General features: G+C 38.1%; 1 protein-coding gene and 1 long non-coding RNA gene across 6 annotated transcripts in view; one reads left to right on the plus strand and one right to left on the minus strand.

Moving 5' to 3' along the window:
• Positions 1-930: 930 nt before the first annotated feature.
• LOC144205802 (uncharacterized) overlaps positions 931-26084 on the minus strand; it is a 31117-nt gene continuing 5963 nt past the window's right edge. The window contains exons 2-6 of one of the 5 annotated variants that reach the window (XR_013328234.1): positions 22128-22251; positions 17707-17777; positions 14390-14449; positions 4359-4486; positions 931-2843 (exon numbers count right to left, since the gene is read on the minus strand). This is a non-coding gene — a long non-coding RNA (uncharacterized LOC144205802). Of the gene's footprint in view, positions 2897-4338; positions 4487-14389; positions 14450-17706; positions 17778-22127; positions 22252-26084 lie in introns of all 5 variants that reach the window. The other 4 variants (XR_013328233.1, XR_013328235.1, XR_013328232.1 and 1 more) reach the window with 4 other exon arrangements.
• On the plus strand, positions 7862-25153 carry kcnk12 (potassium channel, subfamily K, member 12). The gene is made up of 2 exons (XM_077730391.1): positions 7862-8716; positions 23462-25153. Exons 1-2 carry the CDS (start codon positions 8377-8379, stop codon positions 24334-24336), a joined length of 1215 nt encoding a protein of 404 aa, XP_077586517.1. The 5' UTR covers positions 7862-8376; the 3' UTR covers positions 24337-25153.

Raw genomic sequence — 26084 nt, forward strand, 5'->3', positions numbered from 1 at the left:
TCCACATATTAATTGAAATGAATTGAATGCTTTTATTGTCATTATACAAGCAGTGATTTTGTTTTTTTTTTCTTTGTGGCTTGATCATATTGCAAGCATCTGTTGTTGAAGTTTATGCACCAACTGCTTTGTAATTTATTTCAATTAATGGCTGATAGAATGGTCAGCTATTTGGCATCTTATGAGGTATAATTGCTCTAAAAATAAAAATAAAAGTGCCAGTGGCTTTTAATCAAGCCAACACCAAGGATATCATTTATTACTCATTAGGTGGTATTAAAAACATCCACTGCACCTGTTCTGAAAAATCGAATGAGATGTACATAATAAAAAAGCTGTTCAAAGACAAAAAGTCAGTCCTTTGAAAATATTTTGATCAAATGATATATAAATAATTCCACTAGATGGCAACATTATAGTTACCTTAATAATGTACTAGTTTGTGGTGCACAATTTAGGGGTGTCCAAACCTTTTTTTCTCTCCAAGGACCACTTAAAAAAAATCCAAGGATGCAAGAATCAACTTGAAATATTCCCAATTTTACTCTGTTAAACAGACGATTGAATTTAGGTGAAAAAGATTTGGTTAAAAGTTGAATTTTAAGACCAAAAACATTGCATAATAAACATTTTGCTTTGGGTGTAGAAGCATTGTGAGCTGCACCACATTGTACTGACTCACATTCATTTGTGCAGGTGACCATATGCTAACCAAAGTAAGTAAAATAAACACAAAAACACCGCCATTCTGCCAAAAAAAAATGCTAAATTCCACTGTGTCTGCAACCATTTTTAATTTGTCATTTTGGGACATCACAGATGTTACAAATAACAAAGCTATTTTACAATCTCATGAAACCATGAAGTTTTGAAGAGAAACAGATTGCACGTATTTACTACATTCATTTTTTATACTACTATTAGAGAGGGTTTGAAAATGCAGTAATAAATGGCATCTGGGGTAAAATAAGTTCTACAAATATTTTTAAATAATGGAACAACCATGGTGATAGCAAAGTGAAGAAATAGTCATTTTGTTTGAAATATGAATCATAAATCAAGACTTGAAGATTTAGACCTCTTTTCAAACTCACTTTTAAGAACATAAGGGGCAAAGGAAAACAATTACTACTTTCAGTAAAATTCAATTACCACATTTCCACGAATACAGCCTTTAAAGTAGTTTTGCAGTGACATGTATTTGTCTTTTAGCCCATAATGACTTCTACTGTTTGTGCTTCGGGGTTCTCTCCTGTTGAGATTGCTGGGTTACTCTCATGCTTCATATCCCACTGGGACACTTTAATGTCCCTTTAACACCTTCTTACGACAACTCAAATGAATGGTCACCCTCAAATCCCCCCCATGGACAGGAAATATGGGAAGGAGTAAGATTCACTGTGAGCCTATACCTCACTTGGCTGCTGATCTTTATAACTTGCCAGTCTCAAATGGTCATGAAAACTAATCAGGAGCCTAAAATGGTGAACTGATAAATCACAGTCTTTTACCAGGAATAGAAGAACAAATTTCTCACAATGGGGGATTCGAAAAATATGAAGTTTCCTCTCCCCTTAGGAAATAATTACCTTTTAAGATTCAACTCTTTGCTCCATCCGTCAAGAGCATAATGTTCTTTATAATTCCAGCGGGAAGTAAGAAAAGGATGACTCTTACCCAAAGGCGGTGCTGACTTGCACTGGAGAGCAAAACAAAACAAAAAAATAGGTGTATAAAAAAAGAAAGGAGAAAATATATAAAAAATACAGCTTTTCTGATCATAGTTTGGCCATTTGAATGCTCATAGCAAAAAAATACAGCATTCAGCTTCTTGGGGGTAAAAAATGAGTAAATGAAGATATTTTATGAAGCAGAGATCAATTTCTCACAAGGCTGCACCCGTCACAGTACACTCATTTTCAGCAGTTGGATTGCCATCTTCCTCGGTGGACAGAGCCAGTGGCATTTCCAGATGGCATGGACACCATGGTGCATAAAAGCTGCATATTCATCCCTGCCTCTCTAAAAGACCAAACTCATTAGCATAGCACATACACGCCAACTATCCAAATACTCTGCTTAAAAAAATGAAGATGCATGAGAGGTATCAAATAACTGGCTCACTTCTGGGCATGATAATAAAAAACATACATTTAGCTTAATTAATAGCCTCTCACTGTGTTAAAAAAACCTCACAATGATGATCATTTTGTGTATTTAATTAACCAAACATGCCATTTTTTAGCCATTGACGTCCACTTGTACATGCAAATATTAGTTAAATTTCCAGTATAAATCCCTACAAACAGCTTGTCTCTTTCTAAAGATGTGTTGTGGTAATTATAATACTAAAAAGAGTCTGTTGATAAGTATTCACAATATCATGATAGTTGTCTCAACAATATGAACCCAGTTGTTATTTCGAATATGTTACGAGTAAAGATAGGGTCGTCAAAGCTTTACGACATTGACATAATATGTAATGACTGTTTGACAGAAGGGAGTAAGTGAGTAAAATGACTGCTGGCCTCGGGCTTGTACTTATCTCACAGGACAAGAGCTCCAATTAGCTTGTACAAGGACACCAACACATGTCCAAATAGATACACTCCAATGTTTCGGGGAGAAGACGAGGCATCTGCCACCAAAGACAGGCTTGTCTTTTTGCCAGACGTCACTCTCGCCAACTCGTGTCTCTACTGTGTCTTTACTCTTGCACGTTTGTCACAGTCCAGCCGAGAAACGGCTTTGATAAAGAGAGGACAGCCGCACGGGTGACCCTTTAATGGCAGAGCAGAGTTGTTATCAGAGCCTTCATCTTCATGCCAGCGTTAAACCAATGCCTGGTAAGTGTGGATAAGAGCATTCCTGCTGATACGTGTGATTTCAAACCACCCTACAGACAGACAAACTATTGAAGCTGAAGCAAAAGAGGCATACTAGTCTAACCACATCTTATGGGGAAAATCTTGTCATAGTCACCTTATAGTTCTGCATCAATGACAAAGTATTCTACTTCATTTATAAGAATAATATACAACTTATCTGAATATTTACCGCATCAACTTTCTATTGGCTGCAAGAAAACAGCAGATCTAAAAAAAAATGGTATTCCATAATGGCATATAAAGTATCACAACCAAGATTCAAAACTTTCGTTTATTATTTATTTTGAGGGGAAATGATATGTTTTTAAAATATGGCTGATGCTAAAATGTGTGTACATCTCAATCTGAAAATTTTGTGCAGAAACGTAGAACCTACAGAAAGAAATGGGAGGAAACCAATTGGAGTCTGTCAGAATGATAAATGCATTGGACCAAGTTAGATTTCTTTCACTGTACAGATGAAAGTCTCAGTGGAATAAGAGAGTTGAACTTTTTGCACAACATGAAGAATCTATAGGTTCCAAATGATTTTCCCTTTCCCAGAGGGATACCCTTTTACTGATAAAGATGTAAGAGGTAACAACACAAAAACTCATGCAACTAGATACAATAGTGAACTCCCATTAGACCCATTACAAGAACTCTATTAAACATTTACTTCTACATTGCCACTGCTATACAAATACAAGTCACAGAATCAATTATAAACCTTCTTCAATCAGGATTCCTATCAGCACTTGTTAATTTTAACTAGCTGTGTATTTAATCCAGTGATGTTCCCTAATATGGATGTTTAATATTTAAATTTGCTGGCAAATAATGACTCAGTAGAGAGCTACACTATTGTGTCTGCACAAAGTGCCACTTAAAACTACTTGACTGAGAGATGTGCTGCTTCAGGCATATTGCAGCATCCACCACAGTAACCATGGGGATTGTAAAAGTTGTCCCGTCAGCCTTTTCCCCTAATTTAGAAGAATCTCAGGCTACATTTTAACCCGCCTGAACCCCTTTTCCCTGCCTTTATTTAAATTAGAAAATAGCTCAGGCGCTCTGTCTCGTCAACGTCAGTTTGAGTTAGAAAATATAGATGTAATGATGCGCAACGTATTAAATATTCTTGACTCATTTTGCAGGTATTGATTGGTATGTCTTTTGAAAGTGATGCTGAAATTACCTCTCAGACACATGGTGTATGTTTACCTTTCTTGTCGAGTTAAGAAATGTTTATTTTTGTGATTATTCTCCACTGGGTACACTTGGGAGCTGTGGAAAAATGTGGGTGGATGAAAGATGTAATGCTGCAGCAAACATCTAATGTCCACCTCCATGTGTGTGTGTGTGTGTGTCATCATCAAGAGACACATAAACCAAAACCGTAAATCACGTTTTGTGTGAAGAAATAAGGGGGTTCGTCTGAAAGGGATTATAGGTGCAACATTTTGCTTACTTGACTGAATTGGCACGCACCAGCAAACGTTCATTTCTTCAGCCATGCTTGGTGCGAAGCGATGACAAACCATGAGTTATGCACTCACACATGCTTTGGCTCCTTTATGCTGATGAATCACTGTTGCCACTTGAGGAACAAAGTGTTACTACAACACAAAAGAGGAGATGTTCTTAGCTTGTTGGCTCTTTTTGTACAATTTATTAATCATTGCCTGCATAATGCAAGTAATTCAAAAATGAAAGTTTCTATATATATATATATATATATATATATATATATATATATATATATATATATATATATATATATATATATATATATATATATATATATATATATATATATATATATATATATATATATATATATATATATATATATATATATATATATATATATATATATATATATATATATATATATATATATATATATATATATATATATACACATAGATGATAGAAGAGACTAACATTCAGAATTTAAGACGTAATATGTTAGGTTTAGCTCCCCTTTAATTTAAAGACCTTGAGGGCACCTCTTAAAATCATTAGGTAAAACAATAATGAGACTCATTAATTCCACAATGTTTACCTGTTTTTCCTCTTCCATTTAACATAATTTACTATAAAGTCCCTTTGAAACAAACACTATGTGGTATTCTTTCTTCGACTCAAGCAACTGAGGACTAAATTAGCCTTGTCAAGCTCGATCCAAATCAATGAGCTCTAATTTATTTTAATTTATCTAGGCTAAGCTTTTATTGGATAACTTCATGGAACTCATTAGATCCCATTCCACCACGGAACGTCCTTGTCTCCCCCGAGTATTTCCAGCATGACAAAGGATCGGTTCCACATTAGGTTCCAAAACAGTATTTCTTGTCTGGCTCAGCACGGTGAAAGGAAATCCCTCACTCACTTGGTTCATTTCTCAGGGTAAGTGCATGTGTGTCCTTTCTCGTCCCCTCATCTTTATTCAAAGGAGGACCAGCACTTCCTCCTGCATTTTGAAGGATAGCCTCACCCCTGTCTAGCCCACATGTCCTCTGTAAGTCCCATAATCGGACAGCTAAATTCTTCAGAATGATGGTATTTTTGCTGGTGCCTATTTTATCACTGAGAGAGAAACCATGCTCGGGACTCACCAAACAAAGTGACATGAAAGTAAGTCGACAATAATTGATACATGTGTCAAAACCTAAAGTAGAGAGGTGTCGCCAACTACAAACACAAATTGGTTGCTGGTTTGATTCCCTCTCTTGAGTGCCTATTCTGAACCCCACATTGCTCCTGATGGCGTGTCATCAGCAGGTGAAAGATTATATATATGACGGTGGAAAGGTGCTATCCAAGTTTGGGTCGATTTACCATATCTAAGGCACAACTTTATCAACTACAAATTAAAAAAAAACTAAATTTGAAACTTTAAGGCAAGCCTTCCTCGATCTTTGTCACTGTGGAAGGAAGACAGACAGTTCCTTCTTGCAGTTGCGATTGCAGAATTCCAGCAAAAGATTAAGTCAGGGAACAGGATTTTAGTTGAGTTTTGCCTGAGAGATTTGAACAACTTTTTGGGGTGTAGAAACAAAACGTGTTTTTGACCTATCACGTCAAGTTTTAACTGTAGGATTCCCATTGGCTTAAAAAAGAGAAAGATACATTAATGTGGTTCCTTTATAAAAGGTATAGAAATATGAAAAGAACTGCAATGATTCTTTGGCATTGTTACCATATTTTTGGGGCTGTAAGTGGAAACTAGCCAAAAAATGCACAGTGAAAAAGGACATCATCAAACTATTAAACAGCGACTTATTATCAGGAAAATATGATACATATTTCCAAAGCATAGGGCTAGCTCTGTGCCAGTGAAAACAGAAAAGTCAGAAAGTAACAAGAAACCTTGACAAAAAGAAAACTGACTGCAATTTTGCATTTAAATTGCTGGAAACAAGAAAACAACATTCTTTTCAGGCATGTTTGCATTTGCCTCAGAAGAAACAAAGAAAGGTGTTATGGATTCATATCTGCAATGAGAGGAGTTGTTATTATAGTGAACATTTAGTTAAGAATACTAATAACATTAAAAGCCATGCAACGGTTAAACAGGTACTAAATCGTTGCACTATCCTGAAACATCTTTCTAGCTAAATGGCTCACTACGTACCTCATTTAAGTTGGTGATTGAATTGATCGAGACAGAGGCAATTCACAGGCAAGGCAAGCGTGTCACTCTCGCTTTACGTTCTGCTGAGATTTTCTAAGCCAATTCATTAGATTAGAAAATGCGATCAATCCAGCTACCTATTATACCAGACTGAGCAGTCATGTCTTCTTCTAATGAAGGACATTTCTGTAACAGGAGTAGGGCTTGTTCATATAAAGCCTGTCTTTTTTTCCCCTATAGTTGATCTTTGCCTTTCTATGTGGAAGTGGCAGTTTCTTGGAATACACCCACTGCTTTCACGTCCTCTTTTGAAAGCAATTGTCGATATTTTCAGGGGCATTTTCATCGATCAGCAGATCAAGGTCGCCATTGATTTTGTGAAGATTTCCACTCCTTGTCGAGCAACTCACACATAAATTGTTCTTTTAGTCAACACTAATTGAAGACCAATCATGCCGGAAAAGAAAAACTGTGCAAGTACAAGAGAAATACACGTACTGTATTAGAACCCAGTGACCACTGATATCACTTTTATGGACATTGACACAAGCCTGATGCAAATGTTGCAGATGTCGCAAAAAAATGTATAAATCGGGTGATATTTGATGTGTTTCCCATTAAATTTAATGTAATTGGCAAGCCAAATGCTTAAAACATGCAATAACTGAGTAAATGTACATGTCCTGAACATCCATTTTTCTCTTTATTTCCCTCCAACTATTTAGCTGAGTACTAGTCCCAAATCTCACATTTGCAGCCATATTGATGTTATTAATTCGGTTACTGTAAACACTAATTATATCATATAAAAGAAGAAATAAATCCATTGAACTGCAAGCAAGACTAGTTAATAAATTTGCATATTTTGTTGCCACTTATTGATATGTAGAAGTAGTTGTAAATGTGTATTTGTGTTTTATGTACAGCTCCCTATAATGCCTTTTATAAACCAGTTCATTATTTCTATACATATAAAGAAAATTAGATAAAGCATTGATTTCAATTAAAAAATAAGCAAATACAAAATACTAGAGTTTGGTGGGTGGCGGGTTTAAGTGGTGAGCTTGTCGACCTTACAGTTCTGTGGTCGAGGGTTCAATTCCCAGGTGGGTCCTCACTGTGGGGAGTTTGCATGTTATTTTTTACATGGGTTTTTGTCCAGGTACTCTGGTTTCCTCCCACATTCCAAAAACAAACATAATAATTTGCTCGTAGGCATGAGTGATGGATTATTTGTCTCCTTGTGCCCTGCGATTGGCTGGACACCAATTCAGGGTATATATTGTCCCTCGCCTGCTGGGATAGGCTCCAGCAACTCCGTGACAATGGTGAGGATAATAAGCGGTTCAGAAAACGAATAAATGAACACTGGAGTTCAACGTCGACCGAGTTGTGCTATTGTTGAGTGGAGAGATAGTAACGTAGTGAAAAACTCACCATTTGCGCGCAGCATGCAGTGAGCCATTGTGCAGTCCTCAGCTAACACTCTTCTTATTACAGCACTGAGCCCTTCGATTTTGTTTTTGTTTTTTTGTTGTTGTTCTTTTTGTTTTCTTTTCGGGGCAATTGCTTGGATTTGTGCAACGAGTGCGGATTCAACATGCCACCGTGCGTCGGTATCTTCCCTGCTGAACTCTTGTTCCTCGGTGGATCCGTTCGTTCAAAGTGGCGAATTCCCCAAGTGGAGTGTCTTCGATTCCCGTTCCGCCATGGGACGGGGTGCCGTGGCACTTGAAGGAGAGGCGTCCCGAGCAAGTGCAGTGACGGCGGTGCAGTGATCGCAATACACCGCCCCGCCACCTCCCCCTGGATGCCTCCTCCGATGCGGAGCTGGTCGCTGTCCGACGCGCGAGTGGTGCTGAAATTTGGATGATGCCTACTCTGCGTCTGCAAGGCTGCCGCTCCTTGCACTTGAACGAGGACAACGGCCGCTTCGTGCTGCTTGCTCTTCTCATCGTCCTCTACCTGCTGTGCGGCGCTGCGGTCTTCTCGGCCATCGAGAGGCCCTCCGAGCTACGGGCCCACGGTCGCTGGAACGGGACGCTCCACAACTTCAGCCAGACCTTCAACATCAGCCTGGAGGAGCTTAACTCTTTCCTGCGGGAGTACGAGGCTGCCATCGCCGCTGGGATCCGGGCTGACGCTCTCAGACCGAGATGGGATTTTACAGGGGCTTTTTACTTTGTTGGGACTGTGGTGTCAACAATAGGTGGGTGTTGTTATGAGCTTACATTTACAAGCTATGAGGCATCAAACCATCTTCTTCACTTAACATGGAGTGCGTTCATTTTTCCAAATCTTTGGCTCACACAGTTCAGTCACAAGCAGTAATGGGTGTAGTTCACTCAAAGCAGTGTTTCCAAATAAGGTTGGCACACACAAAAATAACCTGATAGGACGTTAAGAAGTAAATTTACAAAAGGAAATTTGACTTTTGTCCATTGTGTCATTTTCTATGTACTATCCCTTAAGTGAAAATGCATTTGAATCATACTGTTCTATTTCGTAACATCAGTTTTACTAACTTTTTGAAATTGTGGTTATACTACGAGATTGCAAGAAGGTTGAGAGTACTGGTGAGGCACATAGACATCCCAAACCACCTTTCGTTTATCCCACACACGCTTATAATTCTGAGAATCCAAAGTTTACCATACATTTGTATTCCCTAAAAAACCTACCCAATGCAGCCATGTTAATCCCTTGCTTACAAAATTCATTACTTTTTTTAGACTGAGACCAGAGGACGATATTGCAGCACCTTTAACAACAACATTGTGATATAACTAACATATTTAGAGGTAGCATTTGACATAAAAATACTATAAATTAAATCTTCATCATTGCAATTTAAATTTTTTACTCTAGAATTTAGTTCACAGAGATTTTCTTCAAAAACATATCTACAATGTACTTTGAATAACTTTCTTGTAATCAGTGTTTTGTGAATTTCTCATGCATTCCAACACACAAATCTAGAGAAACTACACAAAAAAGTACAAATGACTATATTCATGACACAAAAGCAGATATAAAATAAGAATAAGAATATTTTCTCTGGTTTTAGCCTTTTTCGTATTGTTGAAAACAAGCCATGATTTTGGATATAAACAATTGAGAATGTAGTAATGCTGATACAAAGGCAATTGTACTACTGATGCAGATAAATGATAAAGATAAATCTGTAGTAATACTGACCAACACAGGTATGTAAAACACTCAAAGTGGCAAAGAGATGGGCATATTTGGCCAATATTATTAGTGATTATTCCCACACATGACTCCATCTGCTTCTGTAAGTTTCCTCCCATTGGCAGAATACCGCAGATACATGCTATTGTAATGTGCTACATTTAGGTTATGAGGATCTATTGGCAAGGCAAAGACATCCGACTCAGTCTGCCATTTGGAAAAGCACATTCATCCCTTCCTATAGGACAGCACCCATGGGTGCAGTCTTTTGCCACATTTCTATTCCAACCAACTGGAATGTCATCGAGAGTCCCTTCTGCCTCTTTCCCTAACCACCCTCTGTAACATTTACTTGTGCGATAGGTCAGAAAAGAGCAAGTGTCCCTCCTAGGATATCCCACAGGCAAATGTTGTGGTGATGACCTGCATGTATGATTACTATGTGCACTTCCACCCAGAGAGTAAAGTTAAATGATGGATGGAAGAGGTGAGCTCAGGTGGCGAAACGAGGGTGACAGTCGCTGTCCAATCTTGTCGTCCACACACAACCGTTCGGTTTACACGATGAGCATATATTTGTAAGGTAAAGGGTGTTTGACAAATATTAACTTTACGTAGTCAAAGTTCGAAGAGTTTACTTTGGCACTGCTGTTGGTATTAAGAGCCAGCGAATCTTTAAGACGACATTTGATGTAAAACACAAGTGTCAAAGTCATATTTTTGGTGGGTCAAATTGGAGGTGAGGCTTCCTTAGGAGGGCTGGATTCATTTGTTCATTCAGTTTATGAACGCTTATCCTCACAAGGGTTGTGGGGGGCCTACAACCTATCCAAGCTAAAAACAAGTAGGCGACGTACACCCTGAACTGGGTGTCACATAATCGCAGTATTTTAATTATTATAAAAGTGATTTGAGCTTTTTCCAGTTCAAAAGGGAGTCGAAAATTAGTAAATACAATAACATATAGTAAAAATATTTTCCTAGTGCTTTTAAATGTAATTTTATGTATTTCGAATCTATTTAAAAAAAAATGTAAATATTGATTTCCGACGTCTTCAATCCTTCATCAACTCAGACGAACTCAGACTGTCTGAAGGGGGGAGAGGGAATGGGGTGATTCGGAGGTTCTCTCCAAAGTACGTTTCACGCGCTTGCATGAGTTTCTGTTTGGATTTCAATCTTGCTTTGATCTGCAAAGCACCCCAACCTCTTTGGCTTGTGCGCGGCATGAGCTGCTGATATGAAAGGGAGAAGGGGCCTCCCCACACAAGGTTTTATCACAGTGGCATCCCCCTGCAGCTCTAGACTAACCTCCCAAGCACTTTCAGCTCCCACTCTTGTCAGGGGCAATTCAGTTCCACAGTGATTGTCACCACAGTATGGCTGTGAAAGATGAAAATGTGCCTTCATTTGGTCAGCCTACACTCGAGCTGCACTAGGCATCTTTGCCAAGTCGGGGGAATACTGCAGATTGCAATAAAAAAAAAAGGAAGTTTGTTCCTGCTAAAGCTGGCGCAATATGGACAAACATTTTTGGGGACGATTTTTTTGCAAAATGAGCTTCAATTAACTTTTGCTCATTTAAATTTGGACCTCTTGAGTGAAATAAATCAGACACCTATTCTGTCAATAAAGTTTTACCCCAATTGGGACTAGAACCACCCACGAAAAATGAAAATTTAAATGAATGAAGGACACATTGTATACTTTAAAGGCGTATAATGCAATACAATATTTATTCTACCCATTTCCAGTACACACTTGATATATTCATGATGCCTGGGGAAATTCTCTAGTAGAGAGGGTTCACTCACTGTATATAGTACATATTTTGAAATGTCTATTTTGTTTTTTTACTATGACAGCAAAATATACATAATGTATAACTGGGAGTTAAATTTTAGCTGCTGTTTTTGACCTTAGAATGTATGGAATAATTAATGGAGGACTGGATCTGCATTCAAAACACAAATTCAAAAGCAAAGCACTTAAAACGTAGATAATTATTTTTGTACCCTGACTTGTTTTTAAAGTCAAATCAAACATCTCATGCACCTCTACATGTTATCTTCTCATTTTCTATTTGCTTTTTTAATAGATTCCACAGATATCACCAATTAAGAAACCATTTGGTTTCACTGAAATCATTTCATGTCTTATCTGTCAAGGATGAGTCTTAAAACAGGATAATTTTCTTAAATAAGCTGCATAATTCCTAATACATGTCCAGTCTTTCGTGATTGGATTCCAGAAAATTTTAAGATTATTAATTAAGAACATGTTCCTGGAACCCAGAGGGTAATATTTTTTGTGCAGAGACAATTATTGGGTGTATTGGCAGTGAATTTCATCACTCCTTCAGGATGAGTTAAAACTGTGGTGTCCTGGTCCTCCTATTTTCTGTAAAAACCCACTGGGGACCCACAGTACCAAATGTTTACATATCCAAATTCTCCCAAAAAATAATGATGACAGCAATCTAGATCGATTTGACCTTGACAGAAACATTAAGAAAGCTATTGTGTTAATTAAGAATTTCATCCTTGTAACCTGTTTTTATTTTGTTGCTTCGCTTTGCCTTTTGCTTTTTTGCTGCTCCCCAAGGATTTACTTTAAGGTAATTCTCTAGGCACTTAAGTGCTCGGTAAATGGGTGGTTCTATTAATAAATCTTCTGTTTATAAACTTGGGAGACTGATTGATAGCTAATGGCTGCCAATTAGCACTGCTCTCCAAATTTGTTTATGGGACTTGAAATTTAATTTGAGATAATTTCAGTGCTTTTGTGGCATGTAAAAGCTGTTTCTTTGTTATTTGAAAGTACTCGGTGTTGGATTTAAGTGTACTTGGCTTATGAAGAAGGTCAAACCAGTTAGAGTAATTTTCCATATTAGATTCAACTGCAAGGTTTGAAATCGGGTCATTTCCTTTCCTCTTTTTACCCCCGGCAGGCTGACGATACAATCTCCAACACACCCATGCAAAGAAGTCCCTAGTGCACACCAGGATTGTCGTATGGCTTAAATAGGGCATAGAAAGACTGGCCAAATGTGTTATTTCTTACAAGATCATCGAAGATTCTGCCTTTTTTTTTTTGGCTATTTTTACCAGGGGCGCCCACATTATTCTAGAAAGACCTTTCTGCCGAAACAATCAGCACCTGACTGTGATAAACTTATTATACTTTTAAGATACCAGATAGGTGAAAATGTATCTTCTTAAAAGGTTAGGAGGAATGTGTGAGACCAGGAGGAGGTGGGTTAACAACCTGCAAACATATGTATATGTATATATACATATATTTCATTATATTAGCAGAGGCCTTCTGTTCTACATTCTGAAATTTTTGGGAAATAACTTGACAAATAACATTTTCCGAAATGCTTATCTCAAAAGGGCTGTGGGTGGTGATGGAGCCTCTCACAGCCAATTATGGAAATCCATTCACATTCACACCTAGGGGCAATTTAGAGTGTTCAACCAGCCTACTGTCCATGTTTTGGGGATGTGGGAGGAAATCAGAGTACCCAGGAGAAAACCCACGCAAACTCCTCACAGTGAGGACTCACCTGGGATTGAACTCTTGACCCTAGAACTATGAGGCTGACACACTATCTACTTGCCTAACGGGCCGAAGCATGAGAACAAACAAGCCAAAATATAAAGACTGACTACAAATGCTGTTATTTATTTATATGTCAACGTGAATATATATGTTAGTTTATGAGTCATCATGTCTTTGTGTTAAAGAAGTTTAGCACAACCAACAGTCAGAGTCAATAAGTCTTTGAACAGGATTTCCTATAAATTCTAGCAGGTCTACACCACAGTAGTATCACTTTATGTTGAAGCAATACCTTTTTGATTATGAGTCATAAAACTTTCCAATATTTTTGCCCGCAAAGGATTTTCTCTGATAGCATATCGACAGTGCAGGTGTAGCAAATGCAGTGGAGCAGCTAAGATCCGGTAAAACAAGCCCTTTTTCAAGGATGTGATGTAGTAACATAATGGCGGAGCGTTTCCGCCATCCAGGTGCATGGCATTTTTAATCGGATGAATTCAGGTGGATGCTGTATTAAAGTAATTAGGGCGGTCTCATCGAACTAATGGCTCCTACTCTAATTGGCACTTTGTGTTCAGTCGCTGCAGTATATAGCATTTCATATTAGAAGTGTAAACACCCTTGTGCATGGGTTGTTGTTTTTTTAATAGCGCTGAAAATCTTGGACATTGCTTAAATGGAAATAGCTACTTAACTGGTCCAGACAATAGCAGACAAATAAATGTAGTATAATGGACTTTTTGGGGTGATAAAGAGCAACTGGTCACAACAAAACAGAACTAATCATTCAAAACATGGATTCTAAAATAACCAGACAGAGTTTAAAGATATGAAATCCTGGCATATTTTGATAGAGCAGTATAATATGTTACATAAAATATTACAGCATTCTCACAGTGCCAATAAAATACAACCAGCCAAATAAAATCTGATATAGCTCTTATTGTAAGTGAAGCCATAGTTTACTACTAGGCAAAGGGGCAAATGATCATACCATAAAGTTAAGAAATGATGCCAAAAAAGGTGACTAAAACTATATTGGATTATAATCTGTCATCTATCATAGACATTAATGCAAGTGAATAGAGCACGGTTCGTAGTACATTTTAAAGCTGCTTTGACCTACCGACTCTTCTTTTTTTCAGATCACATCCTTCTGCCCTCTCGTTTCTTTAGAAGTGCTGCTCTGTGAAATGACAGACTCAGATGAAATGTCACTGTTTTAAAAATGGACAACAGAGGACCTACAGCGACAGAAACAACACTGGGGGTCTTTTTAGATTGTGTGTCGTACTGAAGTCAGCATAAAAAAATGTTTTAGTAGAGCTGAGCCAATAACAACACTCAGGCATTCAATTCAATTCAAAAAAAGGTGACAAAAGGATAATGTTGATTCTATCTATTGGCTACATTATTTATCTATAGAATATTCTGGATAAACAGACACCTTTCCCTAACAATTTAGTGTGATGCTTAAAGCAAAGACAAACAATTTAGTCCCATTTACAAGTTTCAATCCACAGTTTGTGTTTTTGGTAAAGCACACAGTCCGCAATTCGAAATGTAATCTTTAATAATGTAGCATTAACTTCATAAACAGTTCATTTGACATTAGAGGCGAGATATCTGCTGAACTTTACAAAACGTTTATTGTACTCTGTCTGACTTAAAGACCTTAATAATGCTTATAATTGTTCTCCACAATATGACCCTATACGTACATGTGCACACTTACACCGACTGCAGCGTCACTGCGGGAAATAAATCCATGCTGAATAGCAAGGGCGCCAACCCGCCCACATACTGTAACTCATTGACTCAGATCATAGCAGTGAAGCGATCCCAAGAACAATTTGGAGGACGCAGCAGATTTTTTTGGAACTTCTTCTCTTTGAAATGATTAACGATTCACTTTTTTTTTTTGCATCAGTAGAGCGAGGAGAATCTTCTCTGTGTGTCCTTTGCACCCCGCAGTCACCTGACCTCTTTCTCATCCATTACAATTTGGACAGCAATTGAAATGTTTTTTTTTTTGTGGTTTAAGATGATTTATCCCGGCTTTCAATGGAAATATAGATCGATTGGACACAGACTACATATTGTTATTAAGCCGCGATTCTAGCAAAGCAAAAAAAAAATGGATTCTATGCCTACTTGATGACATTTTAGAATATTAAGATAAAAGTGAACTTATGCATTAACAGTGCATCTGCAAGAAAAATAACACGGGCCATTTCATATCTGGAAATATCCATCAAATCAACATTATATTTGAAACAATGCTTGCATCAAATCGAATATGATTTGACCTTAGATTGTGCAAGTTCGCTTCATTTTGTGAACCGCCAGTACAACTGTTTCCTGGGGTCCCTCTTGATAGACTTTGACAGTAATAAGCCAGCAGCTGTTGCCAAACAGCACTATTTGGCACCCATCCACGTGCCTTAAAATGGCAAAGAGCTGCTGCAGGAATGATTCTACCAGCTGATGAAAACAAGAGAGACACAGTGTTTGACGGAAAATTACTTTAAAATCTCCTGAACGAAACCAAACAATGAGATCGACGAGTATATATCAGTCTGGGCAACAAAGCTAAATAGAGGAATGCCTGCATTGTAACTGCAATTTCGAGGGTTTACTGGGGATATTTGGATGGAACATTAGAAAAAATCCTGCTGTCATTGGATGTTTGGCGTCTTATAATTGCCACTATAACCTCAGAGGGTATTTAATCCAGTATAATTATCCAGTATATTGGACTTCATTGAGACATAACAAGTGGAACTTTTCTGTCTAAAATAAGACACAAAGCAAGACACCTTTTTAAAGCAATTTCCCTTACCGTCTTGATTTCCGACAGAACAAGAACAGTTACAGCTACACTTCTGGCGAGTGTTCTCTCGGTAAAGCTGCAAGGCTTGCCAATTAAAGCACTTGGCTGCCGTGCCCTTTAATTACCCTTCCACCGGTGCCATTCAGGCCTCCTCAATCGGACGAGACTTTTATTCCAGATTTATACGAGAAAGATGAGTTTTCTCCTGCCCTTTAGCTGCTTATACCAACACAACCAGTTGAAAATACTGCTCTCAAATCCACTTTTAAAGTTGTGTATGTACAATATCATGCTTCATCGGACAAATGCATAACATTGGAGCATTAGTATGTGGTGCATGTCTGCTGAAAGATACTATTTGGGGGGGTTTATGTATACATCAGATTACACATCATTTCAGATATATATCTTCAACAACAGTTTATCAAATTCTTTTTGCACGGATTTTAAAGGTCACTGGCCCGTATAAATGCCACTAAAATATTTTTAGGAGGAAAGAATTCCTGCAAATGTTGTAAAAAAAGAATGGAGTGTGTTTATTTTTTAAAGAGGAGAGACAAAAAAAAGACCTTAGTTATAATATTGAAAGTTCCTTCATGAGAATTCTTTGAACTAATTAATTAGTGCCGGCTTTCTGCTCATGTAGTTAATTACCTGCATAAAAAGAAACAACAAAATATGTATCTATATTCTTCCCCCTCACTATTTTTTCATCTTTTGACTCAGCTCTGTCTATGAATTCAAAGCATTCCTCCACCACAAAAAAAAAAAAACTTAAATAAAGTCTTAACATGCTTTAATAATTAATTTGAGGCTTAATAGTTATATGTAAGACATGGAAATATTTGTAATTAAGACGTCTGCTTGCTGCCATAAGAAATGACAAAACCGCATTGATTAAGGCTATTCTATTGGCTTTATTTTAACTAATAATAAAATTGGGTTTTATAGTATGTTGAGTCATAGCAAAATCCGTGCAAAGTCTACATATGGTGCATTGTTGACATTATTGCTTTCTTGGGGAAAAAGAGGCTCTCAACCCATTTTTTTCATGTGGCTTTTATGAGTTTTTTTTGGCTTACTGTGTCTTATTCCGTTTTATTTAATGTCACCATTTAGCCTTGCTTTGTTTCAAAACGAGAATATAATATATTGTCTAACGTTCAAATTGTATTTATTGCAGCACTTTGATTTGGCAACAGTTGTTGTTGTTGTTGAAGTGCTATAAAACCAAATTTGACAGGTTAACCAATGAGTTTGTTGCTAAAAAAAAAAGGCAGCACTTGAGTGCATTAAAGTGATTACATTGTAAAAGACCAGATTGGTGACAAAAAGGTGCCCTCTTGATTAGTTGGAAATACAACCTTCACACACTATGTCCCTTTGTAGAATAGTTTTGATACCCCTAGCCTAAGGCCGAGGCTTTGATTTGAAGCTTCAAAACCAGTCGTTGACATAAAAATGAAATGTATAAATACACTAATTATTTGAGAGATGCTAGCCTGAGCCAAAATCCTACTGCTAGGGGTGAAATACCTCTGGGCTAAAACAGTCGCTTTGAAATTTCTCCCTCGACAGCGTGCCAGAATAACACTCCAAAAACAAAATACCTTGGGGTAAAATATCCAGTCTGCCCTTCCGCTGATGTTAGTTCGGAAAGGCTCCAGCTCTCTCCATCATCCTGAACAGAGAAAGAGGGATACAAAACAAATGAGTCAGGATTAGAATAAACAAAACAAACTTGAACTCAATACAGCAATTTTATTTCTTCCGTTTTGATTATGCAGGTTTAGAAAATATTCTGGCCAGGGAATCTGTACTCGGACAGTTTCCCAATTGTGGATTAGGCATAAAAAAAAGGATGAGTGATGAGAGTGTTAAAAATCAACTTCAAATGGTGATAGGAGATATCCTTAACGTCTATCAGAACCAGCTTGCCGTTTATTGATTTAAGACAAATCCAATTTTAAAGCAGTTTTTTTCTTGACGTTTTTGTTTCCACGTGCAAGATTTGCTAGTCCTATTTTTCACATTTGAAGAAAGTTGCAATTCTGTGAATTCTCGATGTTCACCGCAATGCTGTATCAACGACTTTTCTGCTGAATCTGATCTAAGCGTGCCAGTTTTCCAAAAGGCTCCATCAAGTCAGGTGTGGGATAATAACAGAAGGCATGATGTCACTGAGCTTGTATTCAAACACTCTGAGCACCAACAATGTCATGAAAAGCCAAGGACAAGGCCAATGGCTCTATCGGAAGGGAAGCTATTAATCTGATGGATGAATGGCTCGCCAGTGCCAGGAATGGCCATGTCTACGTCACTATTTGCAGTTGGAATTTTTTCTTCAATGTGAAATTATCAGTGTTATTTTATATACAAATATACAGGAAATAATTTGAATTACTGCAAAATAGGAAATTGTCTTGTATGGAAAATCAATCAATGACTAAATTGCTAAAGTCTGGAAGAAAAAATGAAAAATCCAATTCGGAAACATTCTAAAACAAACGGCAAGCTCCCAAATATTTAACTTTTGCTTTGCTTTCCTGCTTTAATGATGCCACAACTATATATAAAGCTAAAAATAAAGAAGGAAAAGCAGGATATTAACCAGAAAAAAATGTAATTTTGGGGTAAAGTAGGAACTTGTGTTGTGATAACGTGCCATCATGATGTGTGGTCGACTACGGCAATTTCTATTTTCAAATACCTCCCCCTATACGTGACATATTATACAATAACTTCCAAAGTGTGAACGTTTCTCATGTTAATGTAAACTACAGGGACAGGAATCTTGGCAGATACCCAAGAGATATCCTAGTGATAATGTCTCTTGTCATTTTCTTCCTAAGCCACTCTGTCCTGTGACTGTCCCCGCATGCTGACTAATGATTTCCTGTTTGCCCTCCAAACACAATCATCACAGCTATAGGCACGTCTGCCGTATTAGCCCCCCTCTTTCTTCAGACCAATTTAAGACCATTCCCACTGGTGGGCGCAGCTAGTTGCACTGGAAGCCTGTTTATACACTTGTACTTTCATTAAAGACACAGAGCACCGATGAAAGCCACAATTTGGACTTTTAGTCCGTTGCACAAGTCTTGGATGACGACTTTTGGGGTTCGCTTCTCCTAAGGTTGGAGTTGGTAATGGGGAAAATCTAGTCTAATACAAAATGATGCCACACCCATTTTGTGATGTCATTTATACCCACACACAAATCTTGTGAGACTCAAACAAAGGTAATTCTAGGTTTTGTCACACAATTTGATGGTCTCACAAGATATTCTATATATTATTCATTTAACTTCCTGAAACTAAAATGAAAAACAAAACAAAAACACTGATTTAGCAATGTTTGTTGTTGTTGTTGGACTTTACTTGCTGTCGGCGAAGTGTTTTGTCCAGAATTTATGAAAGTGTTAAATGAAAAAAATAATGCTGGATCCTATTACTTCAGTATTTCAAATTGAAAGCAATATTCTCAAGGAGCTCTTTTCAGTTATGGGATTTTGAATTGTCCTTATCTTACTTCCCCTTAGGCCTCGGTCATTTTTATGTTATAGTTTTGGACACAGTCAATACATTCTCATGTATATAAGGACTATACACATACTGTATAAAATACTGAGCCTATCAGGGGAGATAATGTCTGTTTTTTTATCCCACTTGTAACAAAAGTTAGCTTTGAAAAGCCGACTTTAAAACATAAATGTTGTGTATTTAACCCCCCCTATGTATAGTATAAAATGATTTTGTTTTGACTCACTTCTTTAGGGGAGCAAAGAACACAATCTTGTGGTATTATATAAGTGCCGCAGCACCAATTAATGTTTTACACTTTGTTTTTCTGCAATTTGGTGATTAAGTGTAAAGACACAGCCAGTTTTGCAGGGCCATTTCTACAATAAAAATTGAAAAGAAACATAAAATAAAAGACCTAAAGAACAAAAGCACTTAAAAAAAGGTTATTTGAAGAGTTTTTTTACATAGAACTAAAACATTAAACACTTTAAAGACAGTAAATATAATTTAAGAAATGGTTGTCTCCTTGTAACCTGCAATTGGCTGGCCACCACCTGGTGCTCGTATTTAGCTGGGTTAGGTTCCAGCACCCCCTGCAACCTTTGTAAGGATAAGCGGTTCAGAAATGAATGAAGGAATGAAGTTGCCACACACAATGTACTTCAGCGGAATACACAGAAAAATGTGTTGGGCCTAATCAGGCCCCAGTGCCGCCAGTTTGACACTTGTGAATTACATAATATAATCATTTCTTTTTTTGCTTGACATCACGCAACATGGAATGTTGCAAACATGAACTTTCCAAACATGTTCAACCTTTACACAAAGATATCAAGGCTGAATTCCGATTGATCCTGTCATAGATACGTCTAGAGATATTTCGTGCCCTCATTGTATATTCTGCGAGTGTCAGCCAATAAATGCCATTTATTTCATTTCCACCTAATGCTTACATAATTATTTATTCATGCTGGTTTAACGCTGACTGATTGTACTGTTTAATGCAGATGATCTCTTTAAATATTTTAAAGCTAAATTCAACATGGAGCATTTTGTGTCTAGGCTTTTAGTGGCACTCCCACTGATTTGCTATGTTGTATTGACCAATGAGTCATTGTAATTTGCCATTTGAGAGTAGCAAGAGAGAGAGAGCTGTTGTAAACACGTGTAGTCCCTTTAATTGCTACTGAGCGCATGTGATGAGCAAATCGTTGCAGTCAGCTGATGGCTTTTATTTTTCTCCACGCCACAATCACCTGGCTGCCCCTGACAACCATTTCAGCATCCTTTTTTTTTACTTTTAAACCTGTCAAATGTTAATTCATAGATACAAATGAGCCAATATGCATTGCAGTTTGAACCTCAGGTGTGCAATTACGTTTGCAAGAATCATTAGCTATTACCATCATTTGCATGTGGAGATGAACAGATTTAATGGTGATGAATAAATGGGCTCTAGTGAAATTAGCACACATGTTTTTTTTGATCGGATTCCGTACTGGTAAATGGTCGCCAAAGAGCACGCTATCCCGAGGTCGCCGATATTAACAGTCTCTGCTCGTTGATTGGTCTGGAATCGTTAAAATTAAGCCGCTCTGAAACGTCCAGGTATGGTTGCAGTGTGTCTGTTCTAAGCGTTCCGGTCTTGTTCTGTTTTTACTGTTCAGGAGTACTGATAATTCTGTAATGCTACGCTCAATCGATGTCTGGTGCCTCTGCCTCTCTTAGGTAATTTGCTTGGTAATGAGAGACGGTCTCTGCTCTCTTAGAAGATGTTAAGTTTTCACTTGGGGCTGCGAGAGAATAGGGCTGCTAATTAATTCAAAATGAAACTCAAAGGTCTTCTTTTTTAGGTTCATTGAGGGAGGTGCGAGCCTTCACTTTCTGTAGTACACAGCTGATACTTTAGTGCAAAACAAATACTCCCTTCTCTTCCCTGTGGTATCTTTGAAACCATCTGTGTCAATCAGCCCAGATCTAAATAACCCAGCATATCAACAGGACTCACGAGAGTGCTCGTCAGTCAGCAAGATAAGGTTGAAAAAGCCATTTGGGGTAACATAAAGGATGTGATATCCTGATATTGATCTCATTTATGCCCAGCCAACAGAGATTTCACAGCTGTTGGATGCCAAAAAGAAGAAAGCGAGACATATTGAAGCCTCTATCTAACCTTCTATCCATTCTCTGTACTTCAATTAACTTACCATGCACATTTTAAGAATATGCGGGGAAGCCAAAGCTGATGCTATTTCCCCTTCTACCAATATTCATTCTTCATTGCAGCCTTGATACCCCACAGTACCATGTTTCATCACAAAGGTCACTCACTCTATTACATTTTGACGAGACCACCAACCTCAGAAGCTATAACACTCACAAAAGATCAATGTACACTGTAAGAGGCCTATCCTTCTATAAAATAAATACATAAATAAACAACATATTGGGAATTTAGAGTGTATAGAACATTTCTGCACTCAACCATCTGTCAAATAGAGGTTACCTGAGCGCCGCAGCTGTGACACTTGAGAATGACAAGCAAGCTTCTCTGCCTCACTCCTTTACTGGAACACTTAAGGGAATTGACTCGGAAATCAGATGATAGAAGGGAGCCGGAGTTACATATACTGCAAAACCAAAGGAAAATAAGCTTAGCTAAGGCGTTTTACATAGAGCAGTGTCCATCCCATCCCCCAATTTAACCCAATGTCCTTGAATATTGTCTTCTAATTCTACACACTCTGTAGGAGAGAAAAGCGTATAGATACACACATCATACAGATTATACACATTTGTCATGTTTAGTCATATTTTAAAATGTCATTGCTTTGTATTTGCAATACAAAAAAAGTCAAATACTTACCTGTGATAACTACATCCTTTACACAACTGCAGTGAGAGCAATCTGCAACTAACATATACATATACATGTACATGTATAACATATACATGTTCATGGACGCCTAATCCAATCATACCACATCTCAACTATTTTCAGGATCAATTCCACAGGGTTTTTTGCTGTACAAAGGCCTGCACAACAACACATCAGATGCCACTGTAGCAAATCTTTCAGTCGTAAACCTCTGGGATATAATTAACTGTTAAAAGGGTCCTGTGTAATACTAAACGGTGCTGCCCTTCTTGTGGTAGAGTGATTTTAAAAGCATAGTATATTTCAACTCATTCTCACCTATGCACTTGAAAAGCTTCTAAAATTCTCCATAACAAAGGCACCCGTGAAAAAAGTTGGAAAGCAGTTTTGCGTTCACACAGACCTTACCACTCGTGTCTTCAGCAATAGCTCTCACGCCTTCACTTCCTGGCCAGTACAGCTTCTAATATTTTTAATATTTTGTTTCAAAGGTTAATGGCATCCGAGTGTTTTCAATGGTTTAATTTCACCCAAAAGCACAAAAGTGTAAAACATGGCCGACCCCAACAAAAACGGAAACAAAAGCAGCATTCATGCTCCCTCCAACTCCACATAACCTCCACTATTTCTCTTTGGGCTCCATTTTTGCGGCGTATTTCATTATAGTACTTTAATTTTTCTATACAAAGTTGTTTGACATGTCGAGACGTGACGAATCAATATGTAAATGGATCTCAATATGTCGAGAAATGCTCAGAAAGGTGTAGTTGACCAAATTTCTAGTTATATTGAAACCCCCCAAAAGCCTTTTTGAGGATACAATTTAGTTTTATTTTGATGGAACTGCTCATATATTTTACCAAATCATTAGTTCATTGCACTGATGAGAAGTAGATGAAGCAGACATTTGTCAAAGTTAATTTTTTTTCATGCTGCTTCTCCTAATTTCTTCGTCTCTACAGGTTTTGGGATGACAACACCTGTAACCATTGCCGGCAAGGTGTTCTTGATCTTCTACGGGCTCCTGGGCTGTGCTGCAACCATCCTTTTCTTTAACCTCTTCTTGGAGCGCATCATCACCCTGCTGGCCGTCGTCATGAAAGCTGTGAGGGAGAGGCGAATCAGAACCAGTGGCCTCCTCCCACCGGGGGTCCAGAGAGACTTCTCGGCTTTCTGCCTACCTGGGTGGAAACCTTCCGTCTACCATGTGATGCTAATTTTAGGCATTTCGGCTATCACCATCTCTTGCTGTGCTTCGGCCATGTACACGCCGGTGGAGGGCTGGAACTATTTAGATTCACTCTACTTCTGCTTCGTGACCTTCAGTACAATTGGCTTTGGAGACTTTGTCAGCAGTCAAAATGCCGTTTATGAATACCAAGGTCTCTACCGGGTGGCCAATTTCCTGTTCTTGCTAACAGGAGTGTGCTGCATCTACTCACTCTTTAACGTCATCTCCATAGTGATAAAGCAAGTGCTCAACTGGATGCTGGAAAAGATGAGCTGCTTGTTTTGTCAGCGTTGCAATAAGGCCAGCACCTTCTTGGGGAGACGCAACGCCATCCGACCAGGTTCCAAAGGACGCCATTCGCCTTCGGACGGACCATGTGACAGTGACACCGAGGGTCGGAGACTGTCCGGAGAGATGATCTCTATGAAAGACTTGGCGGCATCCAATAAGGTGTCGCTGGCCATCATGCAAAAGCAGCTTTCGGAATCGGCCAATGGGTATCCCAGGACGGTTTGTGGCAGCTCTCGTCATAACGGTTTCTCTGGGGGAGTGGGTGCCCTTGGAATCATGAACAATAGACTAGCAGAAACCAGTAACTCCAGATAAAAGATGAAGAAGACCACTGGAGCAGATGCAGTGGAGGAAAAACTGATTGTACCCAATGATGCAGACTGTGTGAACTATTGAGCTTCAAAATTCAGCTTTTAGGGATTCTTGACTATTAGATGGCATTAAAGAGACTTGAGTGATGACTCTGAGTGAGTGACAAATTCCAAACATCCAAAATGAAATCTGCAAGCACTATTTATGTGACTGAACTCCTTAATATAGCCAAGAGAGGCATATGGACCGACTTCTATTCTTTTTATGTATGTGTATGTATCTATATACATATATACTAAATAGAAAGAGAGAACAAATGTATGAATGTTCATAATCAGTGGTGATATTAACATTTAAAACATTATATGTAATCACTGGATGATACAGCACATATACCAATCTATGCATTATACCTCTCGTGTGTTATTTTTGCACCATGTCTATACTTTTTCTTGGCTTTTAGGTATTATCTTGACACAAGAGTGACAGGAAAGTCATTTCGAAGCATGATGTAGCAGATTTGTTGGGGCTGCTATAGGAGGGGCTTACTGCGCCTTACACCAACAGGCAACAAAGAGAAAACCTTGCTTTTCACTCTTGCTGTGAAAAAAAAATGGAATTCAAGAGGGAAAGTCCATTTCACGAGAAAGTCAACGGCTTTCTTATCAGCTCTAAACATGTTTCTGTGGCTGGAGACTTTGGCTTGAAGGGTAAGAGTGTTCCACCTTGCCTCTCTCCTCTCATAGATGTATGTGTATGAGGAAAACACATGTTAAGACTTGGAATGTATTACGCAATGTTTGTACTGAGGAAATGCACTTGTAAAGAAAAAAAAAGAATAAATGAGATTTAAGTTTGTTTGTTTGAAGGAGATAAAAATGACAAAGGATGAAGAGCGCATTATATGCTGAATGATGCAGATAGACAGAAGCTGGGAAAGTCTAAATTGGGAAACAAAACCCTGAAGGGTTTTTTATTTACATCGATTTTGTCTTTTTCTGCATATTTGCGGTTTTCATCTAAGGACGTATCATTGCAGATTCAGGTTTCTCTCTCTTTCCCTCTCTCTCTTGGCCCCTCCCTTCCCCAATCTCCCTTTTCTCTCTTTCTCTCCCTCACTGCCTCTCTCCTCCTTCTCAAACAATGGTGACCCAAAAGCCTGCAGAGCTTGATATTCTTGCTGATTTCAGTGTAAATCTTCTGGTGGGGATTAATGGCTCAGGGTGTTTGGAAAGTATATTGTCCCATCTTGTCAGACTCCACGATCAATGTCCTTATTGCCGGCAAGTGTCTTTACCGAGGCGTCTGTGATTTAAAGCTGTGCGATTATGTTTGATGTCCATGTAGACATAGAGAGAAGGTTGACAGAGAAAAGGGGGTGGATGCGATGGGGACCTGGGGCGAGTGTTCATAATAGCAGTCAGTAAAAGATTCTTGTCTGATCCAGATTCATGACCATGGCAAATCAAAAGCCAAATGGTTCTTTTTTTGTTTTTTGTTCTACATCTTAGCTTCATAACCTCGCAGGCCACATGTATTGCTACAAACAATCTCTCTAACAGTACCATGCCTATTTTTGCGTCCTTATCTTAGCTCTTTCTCTCATACTTATCTTACAAACTTTTAGTATTGGAGAATTTATTGGATCTAATAATGATCGTACATGAGCACATTGAAGAACCTGGGGAGATTTAACATGAGCATCTGAATTATGTTATGTTGTATTGAAATACTATGTCTGCCTAGTTTAT

This window comes from Stigmatopora nigra, chromosome 12 (assembly GCF_051989575.1).
Source record: "Stigmatopora nigra isolate UIUO_SnigA chromosome 12, RoL_Snig_1.1, whole genome shotgun sequence".
NCBI classification, from domain to species: Eukaryota; Metazoa; Chordata; class Actinopteri; order Syngnathiformes; family Syngnathidae; genus Stigmatopora; species Stigmatopora nigra.

Bases quoted from the DNA above. Each gene is read 5' to 3' on its own strand.
- kcnk12 (XM_077730391.1), top strand. From the start codon at position 8,377: ATGATGCCTACTCTGCGTCTGCAAGGCTGCCGCTCCTTGCACTTGAAC. The intron at 8,717-23,461 runs GTGGGTGTTGTT...TCGTCTCTACAG, and splicing joins GACTGTGGTGTCAACAATAG to GTTTTGGGATGACAACACCT.